The sequence below is a fragment of the Ranitomeya variabilis genome, chromosome 8 (assembly GCF_051348905.1).
Source record: "Ranitomeya variabilis isolate aRanVar5 chromosome 8, aRanVar5.hap1, whole genome shotgun sequence".
In the NCBI taxonomy this organism is placed as follows: Eukaryota; Metazoa; Chordata; class Amphibia; order Anura; family Dendrobatidae; genus Ranitomeya; species Ranitomeya variabilis.
Window position 1 is genome coordinate 183,773,970 of NC_135239.1, and position 20,836 is coordinate 183,794,805.

At 43.1% G+C, this 20,836-nt stretch overlaps 2 protein-coding genes across 13 annotated transcripts in view; both read right to left on the reverse strand.

Annotated features, from left to right (window-relative positions):
- WNK2 (WNK lysine deficient protein kinase 2) overlaps nucleotides 1–20,836 on the reverse strand; it is a 193,768-nt gene that overhangs the window by 89,254 nt on the left and 83,678 nt on the right. For all 12 annotated transcript variants that reach the window (XM_077278262.1, XM_077278253.1, XM_077278255.1 and 9 more), the window contains exons 3-6: nucleotides 20,507–20,679; nucleotides 18,471–18,691; nucleotides 17,064–17,221; nucleotides 6,517–6,605 (exon numbers count right to left, since the gene is read on the reverse strand). In XM_077278262.1, the coding sequence (XP_077134377.1) occupies nucleotides 6,517–6,605; nucleotides 17,064–17,221; nucleotides 18,471–18,691; nucleotides 20,507–20,679 (641 nt within the window). The remainder of the gene's footprint in view (nucleotides 1–6,516; nucleotides 6,606–17,063; nucleotides 17,222–18,470; nucleotides 18,692–20,506; nucleotides 20,680–20,836) is intronic.
- On the reverse strand, nucleotides 1,730–4,019 carry LOC143788409 (lamina-associated polypeptide 2, isoforms alpha/zeta-like). Its single transcript, XM_077278080.1, has 2 exons — nucleotides 3,080–4,019; nucleotides 1,730–3,007 (listed from the first exon to the last, which is right to left on the reverse strand). The coding sequence occupies exons 1-2, from the start codon at nucleotides 3,253–3,255 to the stop codon at nucleotides 2,062–2,064; spliced, it is 1,122 nt and encodes a 373-aa protein (XP_077134195.1). The 5' UTR covers nucleotides 3,256–4,019; the 3' UTR covers nucleotides 1,730–2,061.

Consider the following 20,836-nt stretch of genomic DNA (forward strand, 5'->3'; position numbering starts at 1 on the left):
TTGTCTTCTTATCCACAGTGGGACAGGAAACCACGAGCATAAAAGGACCCTCCCCTTACCAATCATCAGTGATTTTCAAAGTACCACATCTGGATGGATGCCAAAAAAGAATATTTTATTTAAACACAAACAAGATACAAATGTTTACGTCACATCAGATCTTAGTAAATTAGCATGGGAAGGGAAACTAGCAGTGCTGTCAGGATGGATTCCTGGAAATACTATTACCGGTAAGACTAATTACCGTTTTCCAGGTCATCCACCTGACAGCACCATGGAGAAGTACCAAAGCAGACTACTTCCTAGGGTGGGAATACTGCCTGGAGTACCCTCCTGCCAAAACTTAATTGTGTTGACATCACGTCTAGTTTGTAATGTTTGGAAAAAGTACTAAGGTTAGACCAGGAAGCGGCGTTACAAATTTGATCTGCTGAAGCCCCCCCTTTTTCTGCCCATGAGGCTGCCATTGACCTAGACGAATGTGCTCTGATATAACCCGGTGGATCCCTCCCCCGGGCTTTATAGGCCGAGATTATTGCGGATCTAATCCATCTCGCAATTGTGGATTTAGATGCCTTCTTACCCTTATTCGGGCCTCTAAATTGAACAAAAAGGTTATTATCTACCCTCCAGGGTGCTGTAATTTCTAGGTATTTAAGAACCGATTCTTTAACGTCCAGACTATGATAAAGAGACTCTTTTTGATTTCTGGGAGACTGAAAGAAAGAAGGGAGTATGACTTCCTGATTAATATTTGAATCGGAGACCACCTTCGGAAGGAAAGCTGGGTCCAGTCTCAGAACCAGCCTGTCATGAAAAATCTGTAAGTACGGATCTTGAATAGAGAGGGCCTGAAGCTCTCCCAGTCTCTTAGCGGAAGTAATGGCTACAAGGAAGGCCGTTTTTAGGGACAATTTACCTATGTCTGGGTTATCGTCCAAATTAAACTGAATTTTACATAATTCGTTAAGAACCAGATTTAAATCCCATGGTGGGATAGTCTTCCTTAATAGAGGTTTTAGTCTTGCAACTGCTCTGGAAAATCGACTTATCCATGGGTGAGCTGATAAAGTACAGTCATAGAAAACACTAAGGGCCGCGATTTGTACCCGTAAGGTACTGGGTCTGAGACCTGCATTAAACCCTGCCTGGAGAAAATCAAGGATTTTGGGAACATTAGGCCGGTCAGTATCGACTGCAGTTTCTCCACAGTGGCTGCAGAATTTTTTCCAGATTTTTAAGTAGATAGAAGAGGTTACTGGCTTCCTGCTTGCTTTTAACGTAGAGATCACCTCGTCCGATAAACCCTTTGCTCTTAGGACTTGCCGCTCAGGATCCAGGCTGATAGACGGAGGGATTCCGGATTCTGGTGTAGAACGGGACCTTGAAAGAGGAGATCCCTTCTTTGTGGAAGAATAACTGGTTTCCCCTTTGACATCTTGTTCAGTAAGGTAAACCAACTCCTCTTCGGCCAGTACGGTACTACAAGAAGGACTTTGGCTCCATCTTCTGCGATCTTCCTGAGAGTTCTTGGGATTAGGGCAAGCGGTGGGAACGCGTACAACAGGCCTCTGTCCCATGATTGGGAGAAGGCATCGACTCCAGCTGGGTTTTCCTGAGGGTTTAGTGAATAGAAGATGCTGGTCTTTGCGTTCTGTCTGGTTGCAAAGAGGTCTATCTCCGGATACCCCCAATGACGACACAGGTCTCTGAAAACCACGTTGTTTGTATACTACCCAAGAATTTAGGTGTTTGAGATTTATGATAGTTCTTGACTCTCCCGAAGGTTTTATTATAGAGAATAGGCTTGAGTAAAATCCCTGTCCTATCTCTTGGGGAGGTACCGGGACAATCGCAGCTGTTTTTAGCAGATCCTGAATATCTACCCACATGGGCGATGTTGTGGTGAGATGGGGGCTGGAGATCAGGAATTTTTGTGGGGGAGGAGAAGAGAACTCGATTCTGTAGCCCTGAGCAACTAGTTGTAACACCCATGGGCTTGTAGTGATCTTTTGCCAGCCTCCTGAAAATCTGGTTAAACGCCCCCCCACTCTGGTGGCGTCATTTTCTATGGTAGCTCGGTGTTGAACCTGAAAAGGTGGATTCCTTATTCTTGGTTCTGGATTCTCCGCCCTTTGGGTAACTCCACCTGCCTTGTTTCCCTTTCCCCCTATAATCACTTTTTTGATTATAACGTGGTCTCCGAAAGGGCTGAAATTTTTTACGTTTGTCCTCTGGGAACCCCTTTTTATCATCTGACGCTTTCTCTAAGATGTCATCTAGTACCGGACCGAATACTCTTCCCCCTGAAAATGGTATGGCGCAGAGCTTATTTTTGGAATGAACGTCCCCGGACCAGTTCTTGAGCCAGATGGCTCTTCTGGCCGCGTTTGATAGGGATTGATTCCTAGCCGTAAACCTTACTGTTTCCGCCGACGCATCTGCTAAGAAATCTGTACCCATTTTAAGGAGGGGAAGGGATTTTAATATTGTTTCTCTAGGGGTTTTAGAGGAAAGCTGGTCCGCTAGGTCGTCCACCCATAGGTGCATAGACCGTGCTACTGAAGTTGCTGCTATGTTCGCACGCATTACAGCTGCTGAGCTCTCCCAGGCTCGTTTTAGGAGACTGTCTGCCTTCCTATCCATAGCCTCCTTTAAATTAGATGAGTCCTCAAAGGGTATTGCAGTTCTTTTGGAGACTCTGGCTAAGGGAACGTCTATTTTAGGGACATCCTCCCAGTCTTTGACCTCCGCTGGATCAAAAGGGAGGCGTAGCTTAAAGTCTTTAGGAATGATTAGGCGTTTTTCCGCCTCCTCCCATTCCTCCAGAATCATTCCACGAATATGAGCGTTGACGGGGAAGACTTTTGAGGTCTGGGCTCGTAATCCGCCAAACATTTCATCTTGGATTGAACAAGAGGCTGGCGGCTCTTCAATTTGCATGGTGTGCCTTACTGCGCCCAGGAGCTCGTCGGTGTCCGCAGAGGAAAATAAGTATTTTTTCCCCCTGTGGAAAAACAGCAGACATAAGTGTCAATCCCGCCGGACACCGGCCGTGCACAGTGCGGAGCCCCCTCACCTGCCGGGAGGGTCTTTAAACTCCTCGTTCTCCAGCTCTGAATCGGACAAGGCCCCTTCAGATGAAGAGTCCGAATCCCTCATTCTCTTCTTATCTGGCTGTGAGGGTTGAGGGGTCATTAAGCCCGAGACTGATGCCTGTACCTCCTCCCTGATCATAGTCCGCATGTTAGACATGAGAGAGGCCTGCTCTTCGCCCAGTATGCGGTTAGTGCAGGGCTCACACAGGGGTTTCTGCCATGTGTCCTTTAGTTTAGCGGAGCATAACGGGCACTTCTTACATCTCCCTTTCTTAGCTGCGGCGGTGGAGGCTACCTATAATAATAGAAGTGGCCCTGTTTTAGAAGGAGGTAGAAACACCCGGGAGGTAGGCATTTAACAGTTGCCCTCTGCAAGGGGACTTACGTGAGCCTGGCTATCACCCTCTATCCTGGCGGAATCCTCCATCTCGGATATTGCAGGATAGAGGTCTAACTACGGCTTTTACCTTATATGCTTGTCCTCCTGGCGTTGGAGCGTTCGCGCTCGCCGGCATGCCCCGGAAGTGCTGCATCTTCCCCATAGAGAGATGGGGACGCCGCCCCCGCCCCCTGTCGACCGCGACCCGGAAGTGCTATGCCGGGCTCAGCGTGCGGCGTTCCAGGGAGACAGAGCTGCGGTGAGCGTCCAGGCTGTCTGCTCTGTTCCAAAGGCAGACCCGGAAACGCTCGGCGGCGTGCTCGGTCGAGAGCCTCTCCAGGAGGAAACGACCGGCAATCCCAGGAGCAGCGCTGCACCGGGTGAGCTGAGGGACCCTGTGTCGGGTTTCGGCTTACGGGGACTTGTAGTGGGAAGGGTAATAAGGGCCGAGACCCCCCGATCCACACTCCCCCAAACGGAGCTGCCGGAATCCTCGTAGTTCCTATCCAAAGTGGGACAGGAAAAACACTGATGATTGGTAAGGGGAGGGTCCTTTTATGCTCGTGGTTTCCTGTCCCACTGTGGATAAGAAGACAACCTCCATGGTGCTGTCAGGTGGATGACCTGGAAAAACGTGTTCAAGCGCATTTACAGTTTGCTTAACAACATTTAGACAAGCCTGTGAAATAATGGGAGAATATAGTCTGGTCAGATGAGAGAAAAATTGAACTCTAATATGCACCATGTTTGGAGACAAAAAGTACTGCACATCACCCCAAAAACACCATATCAACATTGAAGTTTGGAGGTGGGAACATCATGGTGTGGGGCTATTTTTCAGAAAGCGGCACTGGCAAACTTCATATGATTGAAGGAAGGATGAAAGTGTAGAAAGATATTCTTGTTAAAAATCTGTTGCCACCTACCAAGATGATGAAGAAGAAACCAGGGTGGACATTTCAGCAAAACAATGATCCCAACCACACAGCCAAGGAAACTCTCAATTGGTTTCAGAGAAAGAAAATAAATCTGCTAGAATGGCCGAGCCAATCATCGGACCCGAATCCAATAGGAAATGTATGGAAGGAACTAAAGCTCAGAGTTCATAGAAGGAGCTCACGGGACCTTCAGGATCTGAAGAGTGTTTGTGTGGAAGAATGTACTACAATTGCACCTGAGCAATGCCTGCGACTACTTTCTCCATACAAGAGACGTCTTGAAGAGGTCATCACCAACGAAGGCTTGTGTACGAAGCATTAAATACATTTCAGTAAGCGTGTTCAATACTTTTTCCTTGTGTCATTTCTCAGTATTACACATAACTTAATATGTACATTGATAGCTTGACTTTTTTGCCTGTGTGGATTGGATGGGTTGTTACCGACACCTGGTGAGAATTTCATGTAAATAGCACTCCTCTAGAAATATATCTACTCAAAAAATTGGTGATGAGTTCAAAACTTATTTCACCCACAAATAAATAAATACCGTATTTTGTGGATTATAAGACACCAACCACCCTCCACCCAATGAAATTTTGGGGAGGAAAATAGTAACAAAATTTTTTTTTTTGTTTGTTTTTCTTTATAAAATGGTGCAATGGGGCAAGCAGCCATCACTCGACTCCTGCCTCCGTCGCCACAAGAAGCGTCCGGCAACAGCGCCCTTGGGACCCAGACCATGTGGCCGGTAAGCTCCACAAAGCAACAATTCGGATTATAAGACGCACCACCCCTTTTTACCCCAACATTTTTTTGGGGGGAGAATGTGTCTTATAATGAGAGAAATATGGTATATATTTTATTTTTGTTTTTCAAATGTAAAGTTGTTCTGTCGCCAGGTTTCACAACAAGTTGTAAGCATTACTAAACAAATCTCTTCAACCTGATAAGTCTGGTGTACTTACTTTGAAAATCTATATTATTATGCCTGTCAATAGCACCTTTAGGAATATATTTACTTAGAAAATTGGTGACATGTTCATTACTTTTGTCACCCGCTGTACTATATATTTTACATTTTCACTGCTCCGCTATGAAAACAGCCTGAAAAAGTGCACAACAGAATGAACTTACTCCTTTCTATGTAAAAGGAACTCACGGATCACATGCTCAGCCTTTTGAGCTTTTTTAGCCACTTCCGGTTTCCAAAAAGCCAAGAAAAGAAAAGAAGTGACCTGACCATTTTTCAGGCATTTTCCATTTCCATACTTTACAACAGAAGTCAATTTGAAAGACCTTTAGAAGACCCGCGAGCATCTCTTGGAGAGTTTTCACATTGTTTTTGCACAGTTAATGACTGCAAAAAGATGCCCAAAGAGTGTGGATTAAACACTAAGAAAATGCTACATCAAGGGGGAAAAAAAAATAAAAAACCTTCATGAAACAATAATAAAAAAATATAAATAAAGAAAAATAAAAATAAAATGAAAAAAAAAAAAAAAAAGGCCTTCAGGGTTCCAAAACTCCAGATAAAAGGAGCAATTTCTGGAGAGTGTTCCGTATTCCATAAATAGTGCAGGTTTAAAAAAACATCTAAAATAAAAAATCTCGTCAAACACATCACCGATATACAATACTGGATATTGGATAAACTAATTTATTTTTTTCAAAACTACCCACATTTCCATAGGCGCCTTGTTATTTCTGCATCGCCGCGCTGCTCGATCAGCCATAATAGCACATTGTCTACAGGAACAAGCGTCACTTCAGCTCGTAAAATAGAAATCTGTTCCAAGGTTCAGCATTTTCTTTTCTTGAAAGGTTGTTTGTTTTCTATATAAAAAGCCATTTAACCAACAATTCTCCATTTACCAGGGCTGTTCGCTGTTTAGCTGACTCTCCGAAAATAAATTGTCGGGACCGGAGCTGTATAAATGTGGTGACGGGTCGATAGGAGAATCTCTCTATTGTGATCCGGGGGCTATGCACTGCGGAGGCCGCACTTCATGGGCAAATAACCTGACAGCAGGCGTGAACTGTACTCATCAGACTGACATTTACATTATTACACCGATAATGCAGACAGAATCCCCCTCACCTCTCCGCCTTGTTCTTGCAGATGCACTCCCCGATTATCTCTTTGATTTCGGGATCTGACACTTTTTCAAAGCTTGCTGGCTTCACACCCTGTGTAGAAAACGAAAAAAATAAATAAATAAATTACTCACTTATATAGCCCCATTAATGCCACAGCACTTCACAGACATCATTGTTACTGTCCCCATTTGGGCTCACAATCTACATCCCCTATCAGTACGTCTTTGAAGAACCCGGAGGAATCCCACGCAATCACGGGGAGAACATACAAACTACTTGCAGGTGTTGTTCTTGGCAGGATTTGAACCCAGTACTCCAGTGCTGCAGTGTTAACCACTGAGCCACCGTGCTGGCTCAGTGGTTAGCAATGCATATAATGTGTAATAATAATTTTTATTTCTATAGCGCCAACATATTCCGCAGCACTTTATTCTGTAATGTCTTTGTCTACACAAGGTCCTTTCTAAAATTATAAACATAACTCAGATACACAGGTAGTGAGGGTCCTGCTGCTCGCAAACTTCGATTTATGAGGAAATAGGGGAGACACAAAAGGGAAATGAAAAAAATGTTCTTATATTGTACAGTCCAGCCATAATATAATAAATAGGGTCTGCACGTAATGCTGCATGAACCGGTCTCCAGCCATTATGTGTACAGTACAGACATAGAGGGCTATTAAGTGCATGGGGGGAGTGTAAACAGATGAAATGAGGGTCCTGGTTTTGATGAAAGTTTTGTGTGGGCAAAACGTGGTTAGTTAGGCAAATGTGATGAGGTGATAGACCAGTCTAAAGAATTATGTTTTTAGGCCATGCTTAAAACTGTGGGTATAGGGGATTAATAGAAGTATCCTGGGTAGTGCATTCCAGAGAATTGGGGCAGCACGAGAGAAGTCTTGGAGACAGTAGTGGGGGATTCAGATAATTGAGGATTTTAGTTTTAAGTCATTAGGGTGGGTGGTGGACAGACGAGGGAGGAGATGTAGGGCGGTGCTGAATCATGGAGCGCTTTGTGGGTGAGAGAGAGTATATTGATCTCTGTATCAGATGGACAACCAGTGCAATGACTGGCACAGGGTAGAGGCATCTGTTTTAAGTAGGTTCTCAAAGTAATAACCACTTAAAACTCAGAATGTAAAGGAAATTGTCCCCTTTTAATACCACATTGGTTTTTCATCCAAGATTCTGTCCTGATTTAATCCTTAATAGGTGGTTATTACTCCAATTGTCCCATACAGAGCCCCAAATCTTATGCATAAGGTCGGTTTCACTGTCAGTACAGACCACAATGTCCGGGGCGGCTGTAGGTCTTAACCCCTCTTAAAAGCCTCATATATGGCTATGAAGCTGCAGAATTCAGGTCAGGAGTACCAAGGCTGGGCTGTATGTTGTGCTCCATACGCAGACTGTCAGATGTACGAAACTAGCCTAACTACAGTGAAATTATAACATTTTGCTAGCACTAGGGAGAGCTTACAACATACACTACATTAGGAGGTTTAATGTTTAAACAGTATGCCATAGGATGCCTATAAAGTAGACACAAAAACTCTAATTCTTATGATATATCTCTTACTAAGCTTCTTGCTGTAGTTTTGAAAATAACTTTTTTTTCCTACTGCAGCTCTGCTAGTCTTCTAAGTGATGAACTCCTGCCATGTAGCCCTTGATATTTTTAAGATCAAGCTATCCCCTCCTCTCCCCTAACTACGGATTGGTAGTTTTCTACCTGTGTACAGTGTAGGCAGAAGAATGTCAATCCATGGATGGGGGTAGGGTTATGTTAAGCTCATCACTGCGAGTACTAGAGGAGCTGCAGCAGTTAAACAGTGATGTTATTAAACCTACAGAAAGAAGCCCAGTAAGTGATACATCACGGGAATGAGGGTCTCTGCCTCTATTTTCTGCAGTCATCAGATTAGGAAGGACATATTCTCTTTAATTAGCCCAGAATTTTTGACTTATTAAACCTGTAGATAGTGTTTCAAGGGTAAAAATTTTCTGCAAGTCATTTTGCAGTTACTGGACTGGAAAAATAAGCAGAATAGTTTATTTTTCAGTCATCAGGATTCTCTGGAACCATACAGAGCAGGGATCTTTAAAGATTATGGACTAAGATGGGATTATGGCATTCAAATAAGTACACTACCGGTTATTCATTTCCCCACAGATTTATATATTACTCTTTCTAAAATGCAGCTACAGGATTACATATTTTTCCCAATAAGGGCAGTGTCTTATTGATCTGTGCTTTGTTGATCGCACAGATCAGTGACGTGTTTTGTAAAATCAAAGACGCTGGAAAACCCCCATCACGGATACCATCCTTGTCCTCGATTTATACTGCAAACCATATGGTTAAAAAAACAGAGAAAATGATTATGCTAGATGTCTAGGAGATCTATTATATATGTAAACTGGTGCCTGCATGCGGACATAAGCTGGTATGCCTATGGGAACTATTCTTTAAATGCAAAAATAACTGTTGGAGCTTTTCATTAATCATCATTAATCTTCAATACAAGACTGCACATGCTACATTTAGCTAAATGTCTATAGACTTGCATGACATACGCTCAGGACAATTTACACATGACTTTCTGCACGTTCATTACAGGCTTCTCGTTAAACTCTGGATTATTAAATTGGACACATTAGACAATTCACCTTTGCTGTGGGACTAGTTGATGAGGCTGTCATAGACAAACATTTCACAGAATAGAAGAAAGCCGAAATGGCTTTACATTCTCAAGAACATAAAACATAGGATACTCAAATAAATATTATATATATATATATATATATATATATATATATATATATATATATATATATATATATATATATATATATATATATATATTTATTACATAACTAGCTGTACTACCCGGCTTCGCCCGGGTTAATGACTGCTGTTAGCAAAATAGAATGTGTTACCAAAAATTTATTCTGCACACAAAAACCACAAAACAAATAGATAGAAATGTAATTATTAAAAGGCAAAAACTAAGCAAATAGAAGCATTTCACAACATATATTAGCTTTGTTATACTGAGAATGTCTTTGTTGCCTATATTAACCAATCAGAGCTCAGGTTAATTAACTGTAGCAAAATAGAAGCTGAGCTGTGATTGGTTGCTATTGGCAGCCTGATAAATCCCCAGCCAACAGGAAGCCCTCCCCCCTGGCAGTATATATTAGCTCACACATACACATAATAGACAGGTCATGTGACTGACAGCTGCCGTATTTCCTATATGGTACATTTGTTGCTCTTGTAGTTTGCTTATTAATCAGATTTTTATTTTTGAAGGACAATACCAGACTTGTGTGTGTTTTAGGGCGAGTTTTATGTGTCAAGTTGTGTGTGTTGAGTTGCGTGTGGCGACATGCATGTAGCGACTTTTGTGAGATGAGTTTTGTGTGGCGACATGCGTGTAGCAACATTTTGTGTGTTGAGTTGCATGTGACAGGTTAGTGTAGCAAGTTGTGTGCAGCAAGATTTGTGCATGGCGAGTTTTGCGCGTGGCGAGTTTTATGTGTGGTGCATTTTGAGTATGTGCAAGTTTTGTGTGAGGCAACTTTTGCATGTGGTGCAACTTTTGTACATGTGGCAATTTTTCTGTGTGTGCAAGTTTTGCATGAGGTGAGTTTTCCATGAGGTGAGTTTTGCACGTGTGGCGAGTTTTGCGTGAGCCTAGTTTTGCATATGGCGAGTTTTGCATGTAGCGAGTTTTGAGTGGTGACTTTTGTGTTTCGACTTTTATGTGGCGAGGTTGGTGTGTGTGTGTGGTGAAATGTGTGCTGAGGGTGGTATATGTGTTCAAGCACGTGGTAGTGTGTGGCGCATTTTGTGTTTGTGTTCATATCCCCGTGTGTGGTGAGTATCCCATGTCGGGGCCCCACCTTAGCAACTGTACGGTATATACTCTTTGTCGCCATCGCTCTCATTCTTTAAGTCCTCATTGTTCACATCTGGCAGCTGTCAATTTTCCTCCAACACTTTTCCCTTCACTTTTTCCCCATTATGTAGATAGGAGCAAAATTGTTTGGTGAATTGGAACGCGCGGGGTTAAAATTTCACCTCACAACATAGCCTATGACGCTCTCGGGGTCCAGACGTGTGACTGTGCAAAATTTTGTGGCTGTAGCTGCGACGGTACAGATGCCAATCCCGGACATACACACATACATACATACACACATTCAGCTTTATATATTAGATATACCTGTATGTAATCTCCTGTATATAGTATATACCTGTGTGTCATCTCACCTATATATAGTATATATCTGTGTGTCATCTCCTGTATATAGTATATACCTGTATGTCATCTCCTCCTATACATAGCATATACCTGTGTCATCTCCTCCTGTATATACTATATACCTGTAGGTAATCTGCTCCTGTATATAGTATATACCTGTGTGTCATCTCCTCCTGTATATAGTATATACCTGTATGTCATCTCCTCCTGTATGTAGTATGTACCTGTATGTCATCTCCTCCTCTATATAGTATATACCTGTGTGTCATCTCTCCTGTATATAGTATATATCTGTGTGTCATCTCCTCCTGTATATAGTATATACCTGTGTGTCATCTCCCCTGTAAATAGTATATACCTGTGTGTCATCTCCTGTATATAGTATATAGCTGTATGCCATCTCCTCCTGTATTAGCCCTCGTTCACACGTTATTTGGTCAGTATTTTTACCTCAGTATTTGTAAGCTAAAATGGCAGCCTGATAAATCCCCAGCCAACAGTAAGCCCACCCCCTGGCAGTATATATTAGCTCACACATACACATAATAGACTGGTCATGTGACTGACAGCTGCCGGATTCCTATATGGTACATTTGTTGCTCTTGTAGTTTGTCTGCTTATTAATCAGATTTTTATTTTTGAAGGATACCAGACTTGTGTGTGTTTTAGGGCGAGTTTCGTGTGTCAAGTTGTGTGTGTTGAGTTGCGTGTGGCGACATGCATGTAGGGACTTTTGTGAGATGAGTTTTGTGTGGCGACATGCGTGTAGCAACTTTTTGTGTGTCGAGTTGCATGTGACAGGTTAGTGTAGCAAGTTGTGTGCAGCAAGTTTTGCGCATGGCGAGTTTTGCGCGTGGCGAGTTTTATGTGTGGTGCCTTTTGAGTATGTGCAAGTTTTGTGTGAGGCAACTTTTGCATGTGTTGCAACTTTTGTGCATGTGGCAATTTTTCTGCGTGTGGCAATTTTTCTGCGTGTGCAAGTTTTGCGTGTGGCGAGTTTTGCACGTGTGGCGAGTTTTGCATGTGGAGAGTTTTGCGCGTGGCGAGTTTTGAGCGGCGACTTTTGTGTTTCTACTTTTATGTGGCGAGGTTGGTGTATGTGTGGTGAAATGTGCACTGAGGGTGGTATATGTGTTCGAGCACGTGGTAGTGTGTGGCGCATTTTGTGTGTGTGTTCATATCCCCGTGGTGGTGTGATTATCCCATGTTGGGGCCCCACCTTAGCAACTGTACAGTATATACTCTTTGGTGCCATCGCTGTCATTCTTTAAGTCCCCCTTGTTCACATCTGGCAGCTGTTAATTTGCCTCCAACACTTTTCCTTTCATTTTTTCCCCATTATGTAGATAGGGGCAAAATTGTTTGGTGACTTGGAAAGCGCGGGGTTAAAATTTCACCTCACAATATAGCTTTGACGCTCTCAGGGTCCAGACGTGTGACTGTGCAAAATTTTGTGCCTGTAGCTGCGACGCCTCCAACACTTTTCCTTTCACTTTTTCCCCATTATGTAGATAGGGGCAAAATTGTTTGGTGAATTGGAAAGCGCGGGGTTAAAATTTCACCTCACAACATAGCCTATGACGCTCTCGGGGTCCAGACGTGTGACTGTGCAAAATTTTGTGGCTGTAGCTGCTACGGTTCAGATGCCAATCCCGGACATACATACATACATACATACATACACACACACACACATTCAGCTTTATATATTAGATAAAGGAACAGCACAACAGCTTACTTATCCTCGGGTGCGAGGCCTCCAGGCAATCTGTCCAGCGATTAGCCAAATTAGTAGAAATTCAAAAAAAGAAGCAGCACTCCATTCCTTCAGTGAAAAATGTGAAATGTTTAATCAACCCACATGTCTGGGTAACGTTTCGGCTCCATATGAGCCTTTCTCAAGCCTTGAGAAAGGCTCATATGGAGCCGAAACGTCGCCCAGACATGTGGGTTGATTAAACCTTCCACATTTTTCACTGAAGGAATGGAGGAGTACTGCCTCCTTTTTTGAATATAATATATCATATATATACACACACACTATATAAAAATATGAATAGCGACATTTAGAGAATTTTACTTGCCAATTCGGTAAATGTAAAGATAGAATAGTAGTTTTCTTCTTCCCCAAGTAAAGATCCTCCTAACTGCTGAAAAGTTTCTGTACTATCACGGTGTCCAGATTTACCCAGGACCCACATGTAAAGCCCGGACCTGGAATGGGATCCATATATATCCCATTCCAGGGCCAGGTTTTACAAGCAGTCATAAGAGATGGGTGGGAATAACTGCTCACTTATCCCAACCCCAGAAGTATGGTTTCGCAGATAAAATAGAGGCCGAGAGTCTCATTCACTGTCTGTGGCAGGTGTTGTTTGATAAAGACACTGACCTGAGCGGGCGGACCTCAGAGCTTGTTTTCATTTTGTGCCGGAGAAGGCTAGCTTTTGTTTGCTTGTGCTTAAACAGGTTTATGAAGTTAATAAACATGACCGGACATTTTCTTATGAAACCGCTTCCTATGCCTACCTCAAACCGCAGCTGACACTCAAAAGAGGGGGGGTAGAGCCACATATGGGGAGCGTCCAAGAGCCCAAGAGGCGTCTGAGTTATTGCCAAAGGCCCCATCCAAGAGTGCAATTTGTTGGAGGTGTCATATTCCAGGTCACATAGCTGCCTGTTGCCCCATGACCACCGAGCTAATGGACTGCAACAGAAGACGATGCTGCTCGTATTTTGAATAACCCACCTGCAGTGCTGTCCCTCAACCAGGCGCTGATTGCAGTTCTGACTGGGGTATTTAGGTGTGCAGGATTCATTAGTCCTTGCCAGTTGTCAATTGTTGTTGGGAGGTGTTTGACCTCTGCCTGGTTTCTCCTGCCTTTCTGCCAAATCAGCAAAGATAAGTGTCTGGTTTTTTTTTCCTGTGGCACACATGCTGTGTGCTTCACAATTCAGTGCTATTCTTTGTGTTTTCTTGTCCAGCTTAGATTGTGTCAGTATTTTCTCAGTCTTGTTGGATTCTCTTGAGTGGCAGATATACATTCCATGTCTTTAGTTAGATTGCGGAACTTTTTGTATTATCTGCTGTGGATATTTTTGGAAGGGTTTTAATACTGACCGCCTAGTAATCTGTCCTATCCTTTCCTATTTAGCTAGAGTGGCCTCTTTTGCTAAATCCTGTTTTCTACCTGCGTGTGTCTATTCTTCTCCTACTCACAGTCATTATTCGTGGGGGGCTGCCTATCCTTTGGGGGTCTGCTCTGAGGCAAGGTAGCATTTCTATTTCCATCTATAGGGGTATTTAGTCCTCTGGCTGTGTCGAGGTGTCTAGGGTTTGTTAGGCACACCCCACGGCTACTTCTAGTTGCGGTGTTAGTTCAGAATTTGCGGTTAGTACAGGTTCCACCGACTCCAGAGAAAGTTTCATGCGGCTCCAAGGTCACCAGATCATAACAGTGTGCCTCAGGAGTCGGGGGCCAACAATAGATTCCCTCATTTTGAGATGACAAATGCTTTATAGGGTAACCAAGCAAAGAGGTGAGGTGATAGAGCAAAGATTCTACTGGCCTGGGTGTTACAGAGAGATTTTCAACTACTGTCATTCCTGCCCCACATGCCAGCTGACCTTCCGCAGTCCTCTGGCACCGTTGCCCATCATCGAGGTTCCATTTGAGCACATAGCGATGGATTTAGTGGGACCCCTGGTAAAGTCCACAAGAGGACATCAATATATATTGGTGGTCCTGCATAATGTACCCGGTACCCAGAGGCCATACCACTACGAAACTCCTCCGCCAAGTGTATAGCACGGGACTTGGTCCATATCTTTTGTAGGAGAGGGTTACCTAAAGAGATCCTAACAGACCAAGGGACCACGTTTAAGTCAAAGGTGAAGAAGGAGTTGTGCAAAACCCTGCAAATAACACAACTCCGGACCTCAGTCTACCATCCACACACGGATAGCTTGGTGAAAAGGTTCAATAAAACCTTTAAGGCCATGTTGAGGAAGGTCGTGGAGAAGAATGGCCGAGACTGGGACTGTCTACTGCTGTAGCTGCTGTTCTCCATCAGAGAAGTCCCACAAGCCTCTCCTGGAATCTCCCCTTTTGAGCTCTTGAGTCTACACCCTATAGGAGTGTAATCGAACATGTGGCCCAGATGCAAGAGAGAATTGCTGAGGTGATGCCCATTGTGATAGAACACCTCCTCAAAGCACTAGAGGCACAGTCGAGGGTGTACAATAGGTCAGCAAAGGTTATACTCTTCAGTCCTGGAGATCAAGTACTGGTTTTGGTACCTAGGGTGGAGAGCAAATTCCTGGCCAAGTGGCAGGGCCCCTACGATATATTTGAAAAAGTTGGAGATGTCAAGTATAAAGTCCACCAACCAGGGAGAAGGAAGCCCTACCAGGTATATCACGTCAACTTGATTAAGCAATGGCGAGATAGGGAGCCCGTGGAAGCTCCATGTTTGGTGTCCAAGCCTGAAGCTGACACAGAAGAAGTTAAAGGTGGCAGAGACGCTGCCACATGCCCAAAAGTAACAATGCTGAGATTTTCTACAGCGGAACACAAACCAGTTCTCAGAACTGCCAGGTTGTACATTGGTTATAGAGCATGAGGTTCTGACGGAGCCTCATGTCCGGGTCAACGTGAAGCCATACCGGATTCCCGAAGACCACCCAGAGGTGATTTCAAAGAGGTGAAGTGGATGCTGAGCTTGGGAGTCATCAAGGAATCCAAGAGTGGCTGGTCCAGTCCAATAGTTTTAGTACCGAAACCGGATAATGAAGGTTTTGCAATAACTATAGGAAGCTGAACGAGGTTCCTAAGTTCGATGCATATCCAATGCCCCGGTGTCAATTAATTAATTGAGAGGCTAGGGCCAGCTCGGTACATTACTACCCTTGACCTCATAAAGGGTATTAGCAACTCCCCATGTCCCAAGGCGCCAAGGAAAACACTGCCTTTTCAACGCCAAATGGATGCTTCCAATACACAAGGATGCCGTTTGGGTTATAATGCGCTCCAGACACATTACTATTTTAACATCATATCTCATATGTAATAAGTAGACAACTCGGTGCAACTGGCTGGTTTTATACTCAATATTTTTTTCAAAAGAGAAGGCGATTAAAAATTCCCTGAAAATGGGTGATTACCGGTAAATCTATTGTGCAGTATATACAGTAAATCAGATTATTTCAGCTAGATCCCAAATTCCCTTTTGACTCTCGAGGCAATTGCCAGCGACTCAGTGGAAAGTCCTGTACATCAGCAACGGAAACTCTTCATGCTTCATCAAGCTGCAAATTGACCTTGATCAGCACAAGGCTCAGATACATCAGCGCCACTGATCATCTGCAGATTGATCTTTATTTGTTCAACAGTTGAATGTAATCATTAGCCGGAGTCAGAGGGAGCACACACCATACGTTACCAGTGATTAATATGGGGACTTCTCAAAATGATTGGGATGTCTCAATCTAGCAGATAATATCATGTCAATGTCACATTGACTCATGTACGGGACCAGAAAGCAGTCAAATAAAAAAGCCAGGAATTATTGACAGCATTGTACATATGATAGAAGAGAACTCAAAACTGATGGAACCTGGATTTTCCCAAGGGATGAATATCATGAGAACCATTATCATCTATCAAGGGACTAAATGCAGGCACCATATGGCCAAATCCATTACCAATGACCCCGCAGGTCAGAATATTATCAAGGGAAAGAGAATGCATCCGAATGCCTCACTCAAAAATTCTTGATGCATCTGCGACCCTCCAGGAGTGATGCAAGATCTATGCCAGAAGACATGTAGGCCATTCCATATCATAAATCAAGAGATCAGTCTTGGATTTTGGTATAGTAATTACATGTCTGATTTGCAATTTGCGCCGTCAACCTAAAACTTAAGAAAAAGGAACCATTCCTAAAAATCAGCACTGATTCATTTGCAGATATGACCACCTTTTATGGCCAAACTGGACAGACGTTTTGTGCACTGCATGAATAATGCCATCATCGGTGTCTTCTATTATAAGAAGCATTTACGCACTTGGGCAGAAGGTGCTGACATACAGTAGATGCCGGTTATAGACCCATCTACTATAAATATAAGGCAAACTGCAGAACAAGGAGGATTTAAATCATTTCTCCATTAATTTCTATATTTAACATATACTTTTGGGTAGAATTAGGAAAACCAAAAAAGAAAAAAGTCCACCTAATTGCAAAGTTACCGTATATTATAAATAATGTGTACTTACGCTGGTTACTTTCCGGTATATCTGGGCAGCGTTCTGGCATTCCGAGTACGGATATTCTGAGGTAGCCATTTCTAACATGCACATTCCAAAAGCATAGACATCCACGGACTCATCATAATGTTCTTCGTACATTTCAGGTGCCATGAACTCCGGAGTCCCTGAAGGGAGAGAGTACAATGCCAGAGAATCTCTACACAAAAACCAAAAGTTTGCCAGTTAAGATTTTGAATAATATCTTGACTAAGGAATGGCTGACCTCAGCCTACCGAAACCAACCCCATGCCTTTCTCCCTTCTCCTTCCACCATCAGCTGCTCCTCTCTGCCCCAACCACACTGTGCCATTGTCCTAGGTGACTAGCCCAAAAGGCAAATCCTCCACCTGCTTCCCTTTGTCTTCTCAGCTAGTTTTACGGGTCTCATTATTGGTGTGGAGAGACCCGTTAGCCTAGGGGATTAGGCACTTGAAGCTGTCGAGGACCTGCCTCTTGGATTAGTCACAATCTCCAGCTGCGCTGTCAATGATGCCGTTCTTTGAAACATCACAGAGCATGCATGGCTTAGACGTCTCCTCACTCTGGCATTCCAGGCTTGGCTTGCCACTCTTTACAAGGATAAACATTATCCCTTTAAACCCCAGTCCAGAGCCTCTCACAAAGCCAAATCAGATCTCAAGCTTTGCGCTGACGAGGGGCAGCACCCCCAAAACACTGTCTGCAATTTAGATTCTGGTTTGGCCTTTATCCCGGGTCATATTGCAAGGCTCATTAAAAAAGAGTCGATATTGACTTTTAGGATTGCTGCTTCTAATAGGTGGCGATAGAGTTCTAGTCCTCTTCCTCTCTGAAGAGCCAATTCGCATATATAATTTCCCAGAGAACTATGCATGGTTTATAAGTCTCCTCACGCTGACATGTAGACTAGGCTGGTCACTCTTCGCAAGTAGAAACTTTACTCCTTAGACCCTAGCCTTTCAGAGTATAACACCAATTTGTAATGCATGAACTGATCTCTGATTCATGATGGCTGTGGTTCAGGCAGTGCGAGTCAGCTGAGGGTTCCCGAAACTAAACGACAAGAAACATACTGAAGAAGAAAAAAAAAACCAAAAAGATATAAACTGACTAACCATTTACATAGGAATCCTATTGTTTTATCTGTCAGACAATGGTAACCAACAAGGCAGCGCATCACATCAGAAATGACAGGAGCCTCTGAATACATTGTGTATGGAGACTTTTTTCTTACACTTCACATCACAGATGAAGGGAGCTTCTGATGGCAGTGTGTATGGAGACTTTTTCCTTACACTTCTAAATTGATTTGACTCTCAAAAACATTTTCCTCATACCGATTGATCTTGAACAAAATAGTCACAATCTTAATAGAACAATTAGAAGCAGCTTTACCTATGACACTTTTAGCAAAAGAAGCTCGTTTAAGCGTCGCCAGCCCAAGATCCCCAATTTTCACGGAGCCAGTCGGCCCTGTAATGAAGATGTTGTCACATTTTAAGTCCCGATGGATGATGGGTGGCGCCCGCGTATGGAGAAAGTGCAATCCTTTCAGTATCTGTCGGCACCAACTGCGCAAAACCTTTGGTTTCATCACTTTAAATCTCTTCAAGTAACTGAAAAAAATAATAGAAAGAAAACTCAAGTTAAGGTGTAAAGTCCAGATCACCCTACAGAATAGCTAAGTGCATAGAATCTGATTAGTGATGAGGATAAGGTGTATTCGAGCATGCTCGGGTGCTAGCCAAGTGTCTTCGGCGTGCTCGAATACTACGTTCAAGTCCCCACGACTGCATGTCTCATGGCTGTTGCTGTTTGACAGCCGTAACACATGCAGGGATGGATGTCTGTTTGTTAGTCAATCTCTGCACATGTTGCGCCTGTCGAACAGCCAGGAAACATGCAGCAACGGGGACTCGAACATAGTATTCGAGCACGCCGAAGACACTCGGATAGAACCTGAGCATGATCAGATAACACCTTATCCTAGAACTAAATCTGATACAATGGTCTAAATTGAAAAGGGACAAACCTCAATAATACTTTACCTTAAAATTAATGAGAACATTTCATAATTTAAGCAACAAAAAAAAAAAACCTTAAATTTTGTAGCGTTTAATAATTTTTAAATTTTCCACATAATCAGCTGTATTAAGATGAAAAAAGCACAGCAAATTTTGGCATTTTTACACTAGGCCCCCTGCTAGACTCATGCTCCTATCAGCAGCAACTTAACCATAAGCAGCAAAACACCGGCTCAGACCCTAAAATCATGCAGCCAGTTGATGGGACTGCGTGTGCCTAGTGTCAGGGTTCCCTTTAAGAAGTCGCATATTCAACTTTCTGAATAAAATGAACACAAACGCAAACAATTAACCAACATTTTAAAAAATCCATAACATCAATTTGTTAATTTTAGGTTCTTTTAATTTAGAAGTTGAAGAACGAAAACATGATTGGAAGCAAACACTGATCGGGTCACTGTTTTCATTTTTTTTTTGCTTTTTTTTATTGCTTTTTTAGGGGTTGTGATAAGACAACCTATTTTTAACTTGTTTTAATGCTGTAGAGAAATTTGACAAGATTGGCCATTCATATAGCAGTCATGCAATCAGTCGTAGTAAGATGTGACAAGTTTTGTTCATCTTTGTCCAGGTGACAGGAAAGACACGGAGAAGAGACATGCTAGAATTCCATTCTATTTCTGCCATACTTTGTAGTAAATCTCTTAGGCTACAATGACCCCGTTTCCTAATGCTAAACCTTGGCAACTGGTTGTAGTAGTGGTGGGAAAAGAACAAAATGTTGCAGCACTTTTGGGACCAATGTGGCTTGCAAAGAAAAATTCTACAAAACCAAAACTGCAGTACAGATCTTAAAAAAGGGTTGTCTGGTGCCGCTAACTTCTACATCAGGAAGTGAGTGGTGCCAATGGCGTGGTGTACCTTTTCTGCCGGGAAGGACGTATGATCGGCAAGTGCAAGGTCATCGGAACTGCTCACCTATCGGTGCTGGAGTGAGCGACTCCGCACAATCATTTTAATTAATTCCCCCCAATTTGTTTAATCATAACAATCATACTTTGCCATACTTTGATCATACTTCTTTGCCATCAATGGGCGTCCACAAAAATCAATGGGTGTCCTGCTGACCTCCAGCTCAGAGAGCAGACAAGTAGATGGGCTCAGAATTAGCTGAAGTAAGGGAAGGGTGGGGGCGCCATCACACAGTATACTATGGAACTAGGTTGGGCCCACTTGCAATGGCGGGAGATGATATAGCAAAATATACGTGCAACTAGGGTTGGTATCTTCTTCATTATAGGATTGTAACAATATTTGGTACTTTGACCACTTGGAAGACCTGGTCTTAGTCAGTCATACATAAGTCAGGCTTATCGTTTCATATACTTCCGCACTACGTTCACTCACGTCTTTAGAGTCCCTGATGTCATGAGTTCGGTAACCAGAACAATGCACTTCTTCCCCTTCAGACAGGATTCCCAGAAGTCGTAAAACCTGACGATGTTGGGGTGTTGTAAACCTTTCAGCATCTCAGCTTCTTCTTTAAATCTCTGTCTCTCCAGTTTTGTTAGTTTACGATCCTAAAGACAAACAGATATAAGAATGTTACATACTGCATATTGAAGGGCAGCACTGAAACTATAGAGATATACAGTTGTGTGAAAAAGTGTTTGCCCCCTTCCTGATTTCCTATTCTTTTGCATGTTTGACACACGTAAATGTTTCAGATCACCAAAC